Here is a 14,670-nt window from a genome sequence, read left to right as displayed (position 1 = left end):
AAATCATCAGCAATGGAAGACGGACAATGTCAAACTGTTGTTTAACATCCTTCCTTGCTTCCCTTCCTTTTCTAGCTTCTGATGCCTACCAGTCAAACTCTGGGTCCTCTTCCTGGACAGAATTCACATACACACACACCCCTTCCAGCCTTTCTACACACTTACCATAATGGTGTGATGTGGGAACAGGGCACGGACAGACTTCACAAACTCCACAAAATACTCTGAATAGCCATTTGCTACATCCAGGCAGATGAATCTGATAGCTGGAATGGCCTCTAGTATACTTGTTAACTTTTTCAAATCATCTTGTCCACTACCTGAGCTTGCTGCTACATGCTAAAAAAAAACAGAAAGAACAAAACAGAGTAGTAGGTTGCAAAAACTGAAATAAACACACACAATTTGCATGTCTTTTCCTGCATAGTCTTGGCAGGACTTGTGCTGGTAACTAGTGAAAAATCACACCATGCAATATGAAATAAATACCTTCCTGGGAAAATCAGTGGGCTATTTCTGTCTTGTTTAAATGATATAAAAGAGAGGGAAATTAGCATTCTAGCATTCATTCACAAGTGGATTGTCGCAGGCTTATATAATCATCTGAGATCAATCAAGGTTCAGGCATACTCATGAACATGAAGATGAAGCCCTAACTTGGTGTATTTCCAGGAAGCTAGAGAGGCAAAATTTTGGGCACTGTCAGAGAGTAAAATCTGGGTCTTTAAGTTCACCAAGCACTCCTGTGATCTACAGAATCACAGAACAATTTTGTTTGGAAGGGTCCTCTGGAGATTTTGTAGTACAATCCCCTTTCTCAAGCAGGGTCAGCTACCATTGAAAACAAGCAGATTGCTTGTCTTCCAATGAGTTCTTTCCAAAAGAAAAATAGTTTCCACAGCTGTTGGCCTACAAACCCTCCACAGAAATCCAAGGTCTCAGTGCAAGTCAGTATTTAATCACTATAGGAATAGGAGATCCTATTCCAGTCATTATGTAGCACAAATAAGTTAAGTTTGGAAGTGCTCAAACACAGGACATTCCTGGGACCACTTTCTACCGTATGGTGGCATGTAAGTATCCTCACTGGCTGAAGTGCTAGGATCACTTTCAGACAACTCTATAATCAATAGCCTTTATAACATAATTCTAAAATATGCCACAGGTAAAGATGCAATGCAGCTGTGTGGTATTTTTTTCTACACAGAGAAAGATCAAAAACTGCACTGAACTTGGAGCAGGAAGGGGAGATGGCCAGGGACACTCACAGCGCCTCTCCTGGTACGGAGGCCTGCCAGAGGAAAAGAAGTCTGAACGTGAGAAAATCACAACTTATGTCAATGTTTAAATTGACTAAATATAATGGCTCAGGTTAGGACCCTGTGAACAAATGTGATAGCACAGCCAGGAATAGCACAAAGTGAGCTCTGGTGCAAAAAGGTAAGTGAAGGACACACAAGCTCTGACAACTTTCAATGCTCATCCCTGCCTGGGCCTAGCACCTAGGCGCCTCCAGCCTGCAGACTCCAGATCCGCTTGCACACCTGATGGCAAAGACTTTGCCTGCCACAAGGGTGCGCAGGGCCAGCCTATGGTTGGGTTACTTGAAATTATTCACATTGGTGCACTACCACAGCTCCCAACAGCAACAGAAGCACGGCACTCATACCTACTCCCAAGTATTTCCTCCTTTTTTTGTTCAGGATACTTCTCTGTTTCCATCCCAGGTATAAATAAACTTTGCTTTTTTGCATCTTAAAATAAGCACTTTTGTAATGGAATCACGTAACTGTTCTTTTAAATCAGGATGAGCCACTTCCCTTGATGAATTTAAGAACAGCAAATATCTTCATTCCCCAAAACCTCACTTGACAACAGTATTCCCAGGAGACTCCAGTGTATGTGAGTTCAGAACAAAGCAATAAACCATAATAATTTACAGTAGAAAAATGTACCTCAAGGCATTCTGGGTGATTGGCAGCAAACAGTTTCCATTCTTCCAGAGAATAATGCTTGTGAATTGCAGTGAACATTGCATACTAGCAAAAAACCAAGAGAACTGATATTAATGTCCAAGTTAGTAATTTTTCCCTCAGCTGCAAAATAAGGCATTAGAAAACCCCCTTTTAAGTGTAAGCTCATCCTGCTTGGAAGAAACAGTAACAGTGAATAACAGACCAGGCAACTATTAACAGCTCTTCAAAAGCAACTTTATGTACTTAGCCAGCCTTTCAGGACCAGGTTTATGATATATTTCATTAAGCTACTGTCAGTATTTTGAATGTGACAGAGGCTCATTAACTTAGAAAGTGCTGCAGTTCTATCCTGTAACCTACACTTGCAAAACTTGTCAGTTAATTTTTTTTTTTTCTGTCAGGGAGCACAAAGGGACCTCAATAACTATGCTCTAGAAGCTCTAACTGAAGCTGAGATACACTCAAGATGAAAGCTTTCCAGTATGGAAGCATCTCCACTAAAACTCTTATACCAGGAGCCTTGTTTGTGGCAACTGTGTTGTAAAAGTACACCTGCTTTTTCTTATTCTGGAGTTTTAAACTCATGTTCCCCTGCTCTCAAACAAACTTAACTAAAAATCAACAAAGGCTGCTCACTGTCACCCAGCAGCTTCCCAACTGTTGCAGAAATGAGAGCTGAGACTTACTTTTGCCATAACCACAGCCATTTCAAATGTCCCCACAGTGTCCATGTTTGCCACTATAATGGGAATTCCTGTGTATGTCTGCTTGGAGTTGCGGAAGGTGAAGGTGCGCTTGAGGTCGACCTGCAGTGAACACACACGCATTCTTTTAAGTAACCGATTGTAATATTACACGAGTTTTGCCACAGATTTCAGATACAACATGTTTAGACACAGCTTCTTGATTTTCCTCAAATTTCCTGTTCCTTTTGTTCCACTATTACATCATTAATTTCCTTTTTTTTTACAATTCTGCCTTTCAAACAAGAAAAAAGTTTAAAAGAATGTTTTCTGCATTAAATAGAGCTCTTACTTAAGAAAAAGAATCAAAATAAAATTAAAAAAAGAAAAGGAACAAGGCAGAAGGGCTTGGAAAGAAAGGACAATGAGAACTCTGGGTTATTGTATACAGAAGTAAACTCAGCTGTTTGTATGGCTGTCTGAGAAACTCAAGTTGAAGTCCTAACTCCAAAGAAGTCAGAATTGCAACTCCCTGCATCTCCAGGGCATAGAGGACTTTGTCCCAGTCTTTAAGGTAAATAACAGTATAATAAAGTACGCTCTTTGGTCACAGTTACCAGCCCTCTTGCCATACAATATGAACAATCATACCTTGGCTTGCTAAACCAAGAAGCTGCTAGTTTCTAAGTTAATGTCTTAAAACTGTATCCGCCTTCACCTTCAAAGTTATTTCTTCTTCAGCACCTTCAAATGATCACGGTAACATCAGGCATTTTTTTCCTTACATCTGCAAGAGGTATTATCAAATTAGATCAGTTCCCACTGGCCTACCTAGGATCTTCCTAGCTAGGGGAAAAATGCTCAAAAGGAAAAAAAAAAAAAGAAATGCACAACTCTAAGATATTACTTTAGTCTCTAGTGAAAATGAAGGCTCTTTCAGTTTTCACTAATCCTCACTGCAACTTTAACCCAGTAACATTTGGAGACCTGAACTAAACAGAAATCCATCACGAGAAAGAAAGCAAGAGAAAAAAAATACAGGATTTTTTTTACTATTCAATTAAAACACATTTTGAGCACTTCCAAATTGCAGGCTAGATTCTGATTAATATTGTGAAGAATTTATTACTTATTTGTATATGAAAAAAAACTTGGTGCCTTAGTGGTAAACTGTGAATCATGTTCTCGTATTAGCTTGTAGGTGAAGGGTCCCTTTAGTTAACAAGCTAAGATATATCTTAATGGACACTCCCCCTTCTCCCATTTACTATCAGGTCTAATTCTCCAGCCATCACACATGACAAACCATTCTACCAGGAATTTTAGCTGCAGAACTAACTTTTCTAACATTAGAAAATAGTATGAAGAAGTATGAAACAAGTATGAAATTTTAATTTACTTCACTCTGTCTTAATATAATGTATTAACTAGAACCCAAGGGGAGGGGGGAAACAAGAGTATCCCACAACAAATTCCACACAGATACCAGCACCAGAACCACTGCCCTACAGTTTTAAAAAGGAAAAACATCTCCTTCAAAGGAATTTCAGAAAGGAGAAGAGTTATGTTTCAGAAAAGACATCAAAATACTGCAAAATAGACAGAAGGCAAGAACTTGCCTTGCAATTTTTTTAGCTCTTCACACCTTTAACCTCTCCAATATCCCACAGCAATAATACAAATAATGTGTTGCATAAAAACTACAACCTTTGCCTAGTTAATACATTCAATGCTTTTTCTTGTTTTATGAGAGACAATCAACAGCCACTACTCAGTTTCACCTTTTCCATTCCACTCCTCACTTTATGGACTTTTAGTATATCCTCCACAGCTGCTTCTTCTCCATACTGCATTACCCTGGTAGGTTTAGTTTTTTCCTCATGTGGAAATCAGTCAACACTGCTGATCATACTGGCTGCCATTCTCTCTACCTATTTCAGCAAATGATGCTGTTCCTGTGGACTTACTTAAATTTAAAAAATTTAAACTAACAACTTCCTACAAGACACTTTGTCTGGTGAACTTGCAATGGCCAGAGTGCATGAGTAAGCCCAGCTAAGGCAAGAACAGGCTATGTGAGTACCAAGACCCCAGAGACAGATAATGCTGCTCCCACTCTCATCTTTGCTCTAACCAATTTCTATATTTGAATCAAGCATCACATTTTCTGATATCTTTTCAAAAGGAGAAAGCAAGCACAGAAAATGAAGACAGTGCAAGGAATCAGAAACAAGTACCAACGTAGCAAACCTATAAGAAGATCTGCAAACATCCCAAACTGCCTCTTTAGGAAGCTGACTTAACTCTAGTCACTGCATAAAAAGCTATCCTTGTACAAAACGAGGCATTCACACCAGAGAAGCAGACGCTTCCTGATATAAGCTTCAAAGCAGCAGCTTGCTGGGTAACAGGCACTGTAGTATGCTGCCTCTGTTCCTCTGCCAGAACTATTTATTTATATTCTTGTTTTGAAGCAGACTGGGGCTGTCCATTTCAGATCTGGCTCTCGCAGACTCTGTTTATCCCTGTTGCCACAGCCTCAGTGATGGTGTTCAATTTCTTAACCTTCATCGGTTTTCACTGACCCCCTCATGACACACACTTTTTCTCATCTGCAATGTTTTAACAGTTCATCAGAGCCACCCGTTACAACCCTGCCATATCAGCTCATGTTCCTCCTATCGTTTTCCCCTCCCAGCAACCCTTCTTTCCACAGCCTGCACGCTGCTAAATATACAAAACACTGCACTTGAAGGAGCCATGTGCCTGCCACTCACTCGGTGGAGCACAGCTCCACCTGTTTGCCAGGCCGGCACAGTGAATTTTAAGGAGGGATCCATAGGTCCCCAAGCAAGTGGCTCGAAAGTGCCCACAGGCTTTATTTGCAGTAATTGCACCTGATGAGGAGTTACTCAGCCGTGACACTGTTCATCGTAAATTAAAAATGACTTGCCAGAGATCAGCTTTCTACTGAGAGCCTCTCTGATCTCATACCTTACGATGGCAAAGAAGTTTCGCTTAGTTGTTGCATTCAAAATCCCTGGCCTTAGGCCCACAGTAAACACAGCCTCCCTGTTTCACTTTCCCTTTCTACCTCAGTCTTTCTTTCTCTCTTACAACTCCATACAACTTCCCCAGGAGAAAACCTTAATCCTCTTTTCATCCCCCAAAGCAACATAATTCCTTCTTTAGCCAGCCTAAATCCTTTGTTAACCTTGGGGTTATGTGGGGCAAACGAGAAGGCACCTTCGATCCCGAAGCAGCCATCTTTTTGTGGAGGCAATCGATCCTCACGGGATTGATTTCCTGGGGTCTTTCCGGATCCCTGATGGGAGAGAACTACAGGACTGTTCCGGCTAACAGTGGCCGGCAGGGACACAGAGACCCAGGGGGACTGCAGGGCTCTTCACACGCAGCTCACACGAGGGTTAAACCCACGCGAGGGTGAAATGCACCCATCTCCCCAGGTTTGATGTGACTTCCCTTATTATTCCCTCCCCATGACGGGGTCTCAGCCCAGGGCACCCTGCGCACTGGGAAGCGCAACCCGGCGTCTTCCCGGGTTTTTATTACAATAATTATATATATACATATATTTTTTTTTAATTTTTTTTTTTTCTTTAAGACTACATCAGTTCCTCGGTACCAGCACCGCCCACAGCCCCCGGGGCTGAGGGCAATACCGCCTGTCAGGTGGCATCACCGGCTTCTGCCGACCCAAGCTGCGGGGCGGGTAACCGGACACCGCTGTCCTGCAGCGCTGCTGATTCGCCGCCCCCTCCGACCCCCGCTCAGCGTCGCAGAGGCACCTGTTAGGAGCAAGCAGCCCCCCACTGCCCCCCTTATATTTCAGCTTGAGGGGCGACGGAGGCCAGCTCGGCAGCGGCCGCCCCCGGCTCCGCCGGGGCCGTGGGGGGGGACACGCCGCGGACTCGGCAACCCCGGCCCCGTCCTCCCCTCCCGGGAGCAGCGGCATCCCAGCACCACGCAAAAAGGGCGTCTCGATCGGGGAGGGCATTGCTGCGCTAGACCGGGGAATAAAAATAAAGCGGGGGGGAAGGCGGGTTAAGGAAGTTAAGCGTTGGAGGGGGAGGGGGGAAGCATGCTGGGTTTGGATGCCCCCACCTCTGCTCTGCTCTTGAGGCTGCTCCTTTTAGGTCTGACCAGGACATCTTTAAAGTCCAGTTTGAGGTCTGCGTCTACCCGGGGCATCTCGCTGGGGTGTCGGGGTGCGGGGACCGGGGCTGTCCTGGCGACAGAGGCGGCGGCAGCGGCGGCCCTGCTGTGCTGGCTGTACCGCCCCGCCTGCAGAGCCGAGCCGAGCCGGCCAAAGCCCGCCAGCCGCGCACCGAGCGTATTTATAGGGCGAGGGCACCAGGCCCCATCGCTTTATTAGGCGAGGGCTGTTTTTAGCCGAGCGGCCGGCCGGCCGGCCCCTGCCCCGTCCCCCGCCGCAGCCACCCCCGCCTCTCCGCCGGGCAGTGTGCGGTGGGGGGCAGACGGGGACGCGTCGCCGTCCGCAACCGCCCCGTGCGGGGCGAGGCGCCGGCGGCACAGCGGCGGCCTTAAGGGCGAAGCAAGGACAGAGGAAATGGCGCCTCCATGTGACCGAGCGGGCCCCGCCGCCGCTGGTACCGGGTGTCAGAGCCCGGCCGTGCCCGGCGGCCGCTGCGGGACTGAACGGACATCTTGGCCTGCCTCCCTCTACCTTCCACCGCCCCGGGCGGGGGTTTGCGGCGTTCTGCAGCGCTGTTAGGGCTGATGCAGCACGGCCCAAATTGCTGTCCCTCCAGCCATATAGAAAAGACACATCTTGGTCTAGCTGGGCTGTCGTGGGAATCCCAATTCCCGGGGTGCTCTGCTCTGAGCCCGAACCCGGCCCCCGGCCTGCCCGGCGCCCGGTAATTGTGAGGGAGAGCTGGGCTCCCCATGGCCGTGCAGAGCACAGCAGAGAGCCAGAGTGTGCTTTTGGCGTTAGAGACGTTGAGAAATGTGCAGCTGCTTGGTCACAGAAGAGTGGTCAGGGCAGCAGCCACCTGCAGCTGCCTCGGGAATTTCCGACTTCACTGCACTTAGAGAAGCAACAGGGAGTTCTTGCTTGGTTGTTTGGTTTTTGTTTGTTTTGGGTTTTTTTTTTTTTGTTTATTTTTTGTCTTTAGTTTGGGGTTTTTTTGTTTGTTTGAGGTTTTTTTTGCCCAGCATACAGGAGCCTGATTTGTGACTATCTCCTCCCTTTTCAGTGGTGCTAGCCACGGTTCAACACAGAGTTCACAAACCACTCAGAGCAGCAGGATTGCACAAGCTGAGTCCATCTACATCTGCTGCCAGAGGGATCAATACAAGGTTACGAGATACCACATGAGATTACTTCCCCAGGAGCTTTGAGCCTTAAAGTCTATTTAATTATGAAGTCAGTGGGTTGTAAGATTTGGACTTCTTCACGAGCTAAGCCTTGTTAGTGACTGGAAAGTGAAGCCTGGGACACTTCATCAGACACATTGCAGGAGGAGGTAGCGCTCTCTCTTCTTTATCTGGAAGTTGCATACATCTGGTCAACACCCTGCATCCCAAAGAGCTCTTTTACACCTCTTTGTCTGAGTGTCCCAGATAATCCAGTATGACCAAGCATGAAGCCAGGGTTTTACACAGAAGGCAGAGCATTTGAGGGTTTGCAGTTTTGATTGTCTGGGGGAGAGGCCTTGAATCTGGGGCTTTGGAACTCCAGATGATGTTCCAGGGGAGCCTTGCCATTGTGGGTATTTCCCATGGAGATTGTCAGGAAAAAGAAAAACTTTATAATTAGTTTGATCTGCATAACAGAGGCCATTCATTTGTTATTTTCTCCACAATATAAAGGAACTACTAAAACATATTTTTCAGACAGACATATGTGCCACTATTTACTGTTAAGTAATAAGAGTACTGATGAGAATGGGTCCTGTGGAAGTGGCATGTCTGTAGCAGAGAACTGAGAATGGAAAAAAACAAATGCATTCTGTCTGTGCCTGGCACCATGTCTTCCTTTTGCCCTCATGGCAGGCATGTGATGCTGAGAAGAAAGAAAGAAGCCACTGCTTTGCACTGTGAATTCAAAAGGTCAGCACAATTTTGAAGAGTAGAAGGTTTGAGCTAGCAGTGATATGTGTGCGCCACAGAAAATGCATGCCTGATGCTGCTTAAAATTTCCAGTATTTTAGTCTCTACTCACAGACCTCACAGTGCTATTTTCCTGCAAATCACGGTATCTGCTAATATCCATTAATTCCCCATGAACACATACCAACAGACTAGTCAGGCATCTCAGATCAGCTTGAGTGTTCTTTATAGTTTACGAAGTTTGAAATTCTCCAGTTTCTTAATTCAAGATACATTTTCTGTAATCAAAATTATGTTTTCTTGCTGAATTACCTCTGGTTTTTTTCATTGTCCTTTCTGAAGTATGGACACCAGAGGGGACACGGTCAATAATTACATTAATATTATAGCCAGAAATGAAAATCACCTCTTATGTATCTTTGTTATTCCTCTTTATATGCCTGCCATAAGTGATCCTATATTATCTCTTTCTGCTATGGAAAAAAGAGCTGTTCAACCAGGCTGTATACAGTTTAGTCTTCAAGTGCAAATGAGCCATCACTGATTTCAAATTTAGCATATGTAAATGATTTGTTACTTTCCTTCAGAGTTCTTTTTTTCTCTACTTCATTGTTTTATATTTATACTTAAAAGCAGATGGAACAGTGCACTCAGAAGAGAATTGCTTAGCCACTGTAGCTGAAAAGACCAATGCCAATGTAGATTTGTAGGTCTTCTAAAAGTTTTCTGAACTTGGTGTTTTTGAGAAGAAGAAAAAGTGATCATTATAGTGCAAATAGTTACTACTGCATCTAAAGCCTATTATTAGCTAAGATTTTTGACCTTGTGCTTTTCATCCTGCTATTGTAATTGTAAATACTGTTGTATGTAAGAGTACAAATTAGTTAACAAATCTGACCTGGTAACAAAGGATGTGGAAGAGACTGAGGTACTCACTGGCATCTTCACCTTGGTTTTCACTGGTAAGATTTTTCTCAGGATTCCCAGGCCCCTGAGACACATCAGAAAATCAGGAGTAGCGAAGACACCCTCGTAAGAGCAGGATCAGATTGGGAGGGGGAAGTCCTGAGGACTAGGAAAAGCAAATATCAGTCCTGTCTTTGAGAAGAGCAAGTAGGAAGCATGATCTGGGCTAGTCAGCTTCATTTCAATGCCTGAGAAGATGGTGGAGCAAATAATCCTGGAAATAATTTTAAAATGAACGAAGGACAAGAAAGACTGAAGGTAGTTGGTGTGAATTTATGATAATAAAATCATGCTCAGCACACTTTCTGAGATGAAATGACTTGTTCAGTGAATGAGGAAAAAACAATCGATCTTATTTATTTTGACTTAGGATTTTGATAAATTCCAGGTAACGTTTTTGTAGGCAAACTGAACAGGTGTGGACTAGGTAGAAGGATATTGAAGTGGATTGAAAACAGACTGAACTTTGGGCTCAAAGGCTTGTGATTGGTGACATTAAGTACAGCTGGAGGCCAGCTATTTGTGGTGCACCAGGTTAATTACATATGGCATTAAAAACACTTATTTTTATCAATGCCTAGTATTTTTCTTATTTAAATAAGAGCACTTCCTCAGTAACTCCGTGGTACTGAAAGAAGAATTCAGTGACAACCTGAAAGTATGAACACTTATGAGCACCCAAAACACCGAGGTGACTGTAGGGTAAATGCTTAATGATGTTGTCATTATTTGTTGTCAAGAGAAATTCTGGTCACAGCAGATATACAGCTAACACAACTGAAAGCACATGCCAACTTGCTTGCTGTGGTTCCCAGGAAAATACTATAGCCTCATATAGCTCCATACAGCCTGTAACATAATTAGCGTGCCTGTTTAAGAAGTGTGGTGAGCCCTAGCAAAAGCATTGCTCAGCTGGCAAGTGCTCCCACAAACTGTGTGTCACAACTTCCCAGCAAAATCCCATATCTGGAAAGAACAACATGCTGCAGGACATGTGTGATGAAGATCTTTCACTCTTAAGGAGAAGCAGTACTTTTGAGGAAAGAGCCTTGTTTTTCTTATGAGAAATGTAAATCCCTTTTATTATTCTATTTGAGTTTGGGTCTTGTCTATGCTGAACAGTATTTCCCAGTGGATGGATCAAGAAACATAACTCAGCAAACCCTGAAAATGCAAGCAGATTTCCTTTCATAGTGGAGATAAGGGTGTTTCTCTGAACTATCAGTATTATTACAGCATCTACATTAAGGCTTTTGCTGACCTTGATAGCCACCAGAAATGGGAGGGCTGGGGCTGACACCCCTGCCTTTCATAAGTGTGCCAAGCAGACTTCCAACTATGTGCATGAAGATCACTTGTTATGAGGAAACTTGTATGCTGTAAGTTTTCATTTAAATTCAAAGTTCTTAGAGAAAAAATAATCTTAGTTGCTAATCATCAGTTAAATCCCAGGTCTACACTGAAGCCAGTGGGACAGCTTCTCGTTCAAGGTACAGTTTACTTAGGAGTAAGTGACAGTATCCATTACCATTTGATTTCAGCAGGTTTCAAATGTTAATTGTAAGTAATCACAGCAATCTATAATTAATGCAACTCTGACCTTGCTTGGCTTATGAAATATGCTTAGAGCCTGTCTGTGCTGATAAGTAAAATGGACCACGCCAATCTGTCCCTGCAAGGCAAGAGACAGAGTGTGGCTCATACGTAGCCATTTAGATGCCATATGTGAGCTTCAAGGGGTCTCACTCAAACTGCATATTGGAAACAGTTTGATGCTGTTCCCCAAACTGTCCTCAAACTACCTGGAGGAGTGGTAGCTGTCCAGGTTGTTCAAGGCAGTGAGATTCTAATTAAAGAGTGGGGACTATTGCATTGTAGAGCTTGTAGCTGGGTCCATGCTCGGGTGAAGTCTGGTTTACTATTGGACTTTGCTGGCAGAAAGTGGTTTGTAGATTTTTTTTAAATGGTCAAAACCTGTTGTATACTATCCATTGTGAACTAATACTTCTGTTCATTACAGAATTACAGTTCTACATACTGTAAAAGGCAGTGAGATTCCCTCTGTGGAAATCTCACAGGATGTAACAGGTATTCTGTTGCTGCTACATAACTTTACATAAGGAGCCATCCTCTCCTTAGCAGTGCCCACTGGTAGAACAAGAGAAATGGTCACAAGCTGAAACCCAGGAAATTCTATCTGAACATTAGAAACCACTCTTTTTTTTTCCCCGTGAGTGTGGACTACATGATCTTGAAAGGTCCATACCAACCTCAGACACTCTGTGATTCAGTGGTTCCATACATTACTTTGTCATTGCAGAGTGTCTTTCTCTACAAGATCTCAAGGGCCTTTCAAAAAACCAGATAATTACATAGTTTATTCAGTGGTCATTTGATAGTCAAATTAGTAAATCTCATTTACATAACAGAAAGATGTGGAGAGAAAAATTTAAGGATGAAGCAAAGTCCTATTCAGGTTACACATCAATAACTGATTGTGATTTCATACTGGCTTTATAGCAGTAAAAGCCACCAACTTCAGTGAACTTATTCCTACTTAATAGCACAGCTGGGAGAAATAGGCTGGAGTCTAAACTCATCAGAGACAAATGTGGATTTTGCATTAATACCACTGCTGCAAGAAGTGGGCTGAGCCCATGTTTTCGCATCTGTTTTCCTTTTAAGTCATCAGACAGCCTGGCTACTTGGCTTCACCATCGCAGTTTGAGGGGGTGAAGTTCTTTTGTTTTGGCTGGACATAGTCTGGTTTACCAGGCTTTTCCAAAATATACTAGACCAAATAGCAACCCCAGTGAGGTAGAAAAACTGCCTCAGTAAATAATTATATTTACAAATAAGCAAACAAAATCAAGAACGCACAATTGCAGAAGGACTTGGGCAGAGAAGAACTCAGCAAAAATAAACTTCTGGTGTTGCTTGTATACCAGCTGATGATTTTTTTGGTAGCAAATCACCTACTATCATACAGCACATAAGGATTTCACCATGTTACAAGCCAGACTCAGCTGGGGCTGGCCATACCCTCTCCTTCTGTCAGTGATTGAACTCCAGCTTGGAAAGAAGCTTGCATCTGAACTTCATCCATTAATTCTAGCCCAGAAACTCCCAGTAATCCATTGTCAATTCAACCTGCTCATGTAAATAGAGGAAAATATTAAGTTCAAGAAGAAATTTTGCATAAATGTTTCTCTCACCAGCAGCTGATTTTACAGTATGCAACAGATGCAGTCACAGCATTGCTGAGGCAGTGCAAATACTAATATTGCTGTTTGCCTCTTTATTTTTAACGTAATACCTAGATCAATGTGCTGCTTTCTTCATATAAATCTGTTGCATGTGGAATTAGTGCTGTTGTAGGCTTATTCCCGAGTTTGTCTTACTCAGGACCAAGGTGCTTAACACAGAAAAGAAAATAATATCTACTTCTCTTGCACTTAACACCATTGATTTGCTCAGTCTCTTGAACATAAATCAGACTGAGGTTCTGAAAGTCCATTTCCTGCTTATGGAGAAGGGCCAGCACATTGCCTACTCTAATCTTGGCAGTTGTGGATTTTTTTGGCTTGGTGCCCAAAGTCTGTTTGAATAAGCACACTGCCATTGCTATATGAAATAAATATAAAGCATAAAAACATTTTTTAAAAGCCCCACCCATTATATAATTAAGTGGGATTTTCTTCATTTTCGGGGCTTTCCTTGACATTTTTATGTTGGGTGGAAATGTTGCTACAAATTTTAAGCTGGAGAAATGCTTCTGAACTGTGAATACCTGGTAATGAACAGCTTTCAAATCCAATTTAATCTTTGGAAAAACTAAACAACTTTGCTGCCCTACTGCACCATCTACCGGCAGAAAAATGATCCTGTTACAAAATGTTTTAACTGTTTCAAGCACTTTCTTTAATCCTTGCAATTAATACATAAAACTAGAATTTTTCTTTTTAAATATTAATTAGTATGAGGGCATTATGCCTTTTGTGTGTAAAATGACATTTCATACAACTCTAAATACCTTGTACACTTGGACCAGGGAGCTTGCCTCTGCAAACCTTGTTTTAATTTGGATCTTATCATGGAGATGTAGAAAACAAAATTGGCTTGGTCCTTTATTGCAGTTTAGGCATTTAATGGGATGTAGATAAAAGCTGTTGCATTTATCAGCTGTCATGCACTTTTTTCATAAAGACACCTACATAAGGATTATGATTAACATCAACTCAGTTGTCACCACTATGCCTTTTTTACCCATGATTCTTCACTGGCTAGAGTTAAAGATATTCTTAAAATGACCTAGAAAATGCTGCTTCCCTTTCCCACAGCAAATAAAACCCTGCTAAGTATTCTCGTATATCATTATGATAAAACGGGAAGGGAAAATTTAATGCCTGAGCTTGTAAAATATGCTCTAGTTTTGCAAGGCTGTTTAAAAAGTGAATATTAGCATGTGAGACCACAGTAGCTGCACATCTGTAGCTGCTGGTAGCTTAAATCATGCTGGTAGCTTAAAGCCCAAACATGTGGTTTGGGTGCCCATGTTCTTTAAGTAATCAAATAGGAAAAATACAATGTGAAACCGATGGATCAAATCTCATGAACTGCTCTCCTCCTTTTTAGGAAGAAAGCAGACCTTTTTTAGTTGTTTTCACCTTCCTGAAAATACGTGTGATTAAAAAATTACATCCAAGTGAAATAACATCCTTAGTAGTGGTAAATAGATATATGCATTCTGTCAATAAAATTTGAAGGAATTGAAGTGATTTTGTTCTGGTAGAACAAGGGGCTAAACTCAAGATCACTTATCTACTTGGATTTTAGTCTCATATGTAGTTCCTCTGCTGGGAAATCTCTGGAGCAAGAACATTATTTGGTGCTGGATATGCAGCACCCAGAGGCAGTAAGGCATGGATCCTAATTACAGTCTTTTTTCA

General features: G+C 42.6%; 1 protein-coding gene across 3 annotated transcripts in view; it reads right to left on the bottom strand.

Moving 5' to 3' along the window:
- The window catches only part of GMPR (guanosine monophosphate reductase), a 41,441-nt gene extending 34,311 nt beyond the window's left edge, over positions 1-7,130 (bottom strand). Inside the window, exons 1-5 of one of the 3 annotated variants that reach the window (XM_058831308.1) lie at positions 6,785-7,130; positions 3,311-3,446; positions 2,663-2,782; positions 1,956-2,039; positions 166-339 (exon numbers count right to left, since the gene is read on the bottom strand). In XM_058831308.1, coding sequence (XP_058687291.1) covers positions 166-339; positions 1,956-2,039; positions 2,663-2,707 — 303 coding nt within the window. In that variant the 5' untranslated portion in view covers positions 2,708-2,782; positions 3,311-3,446; positions 6,785-7,130. The remainder of the gene's footprint in view (positions 1-165; positions 340-1,955; positions 2,040-2,662; positions 2,783-3,310; positions 3,447-6,784) is intronic. The other 2 variants (XM_058831309.1, XM_058831307.1) reach the window with 2 other exon arrangements.
- Between the last annotated feature and the right edge of the window lie 7,540 nt (positions 7,131-14,670).

The sequence above is a fragment of the Poecile atricapillus genome, chromosome 2, assembly GCF_030490865.1.
Source record: "Poecile atricapillus isolate bPoeAtr1 chromosome 2, bPoeAtr1.hap1, whole genome shotgun sequence".
NCBI lineage: Eukaryota > Metazoa > Chordata > Aves > Passeriformes > Paridae > Poecile > Poecile atricapillus.
Note: the sequence above shows the minus strand (reverse complement) of the source record. Positions and strands in the feature narration are given on the sequence as shown.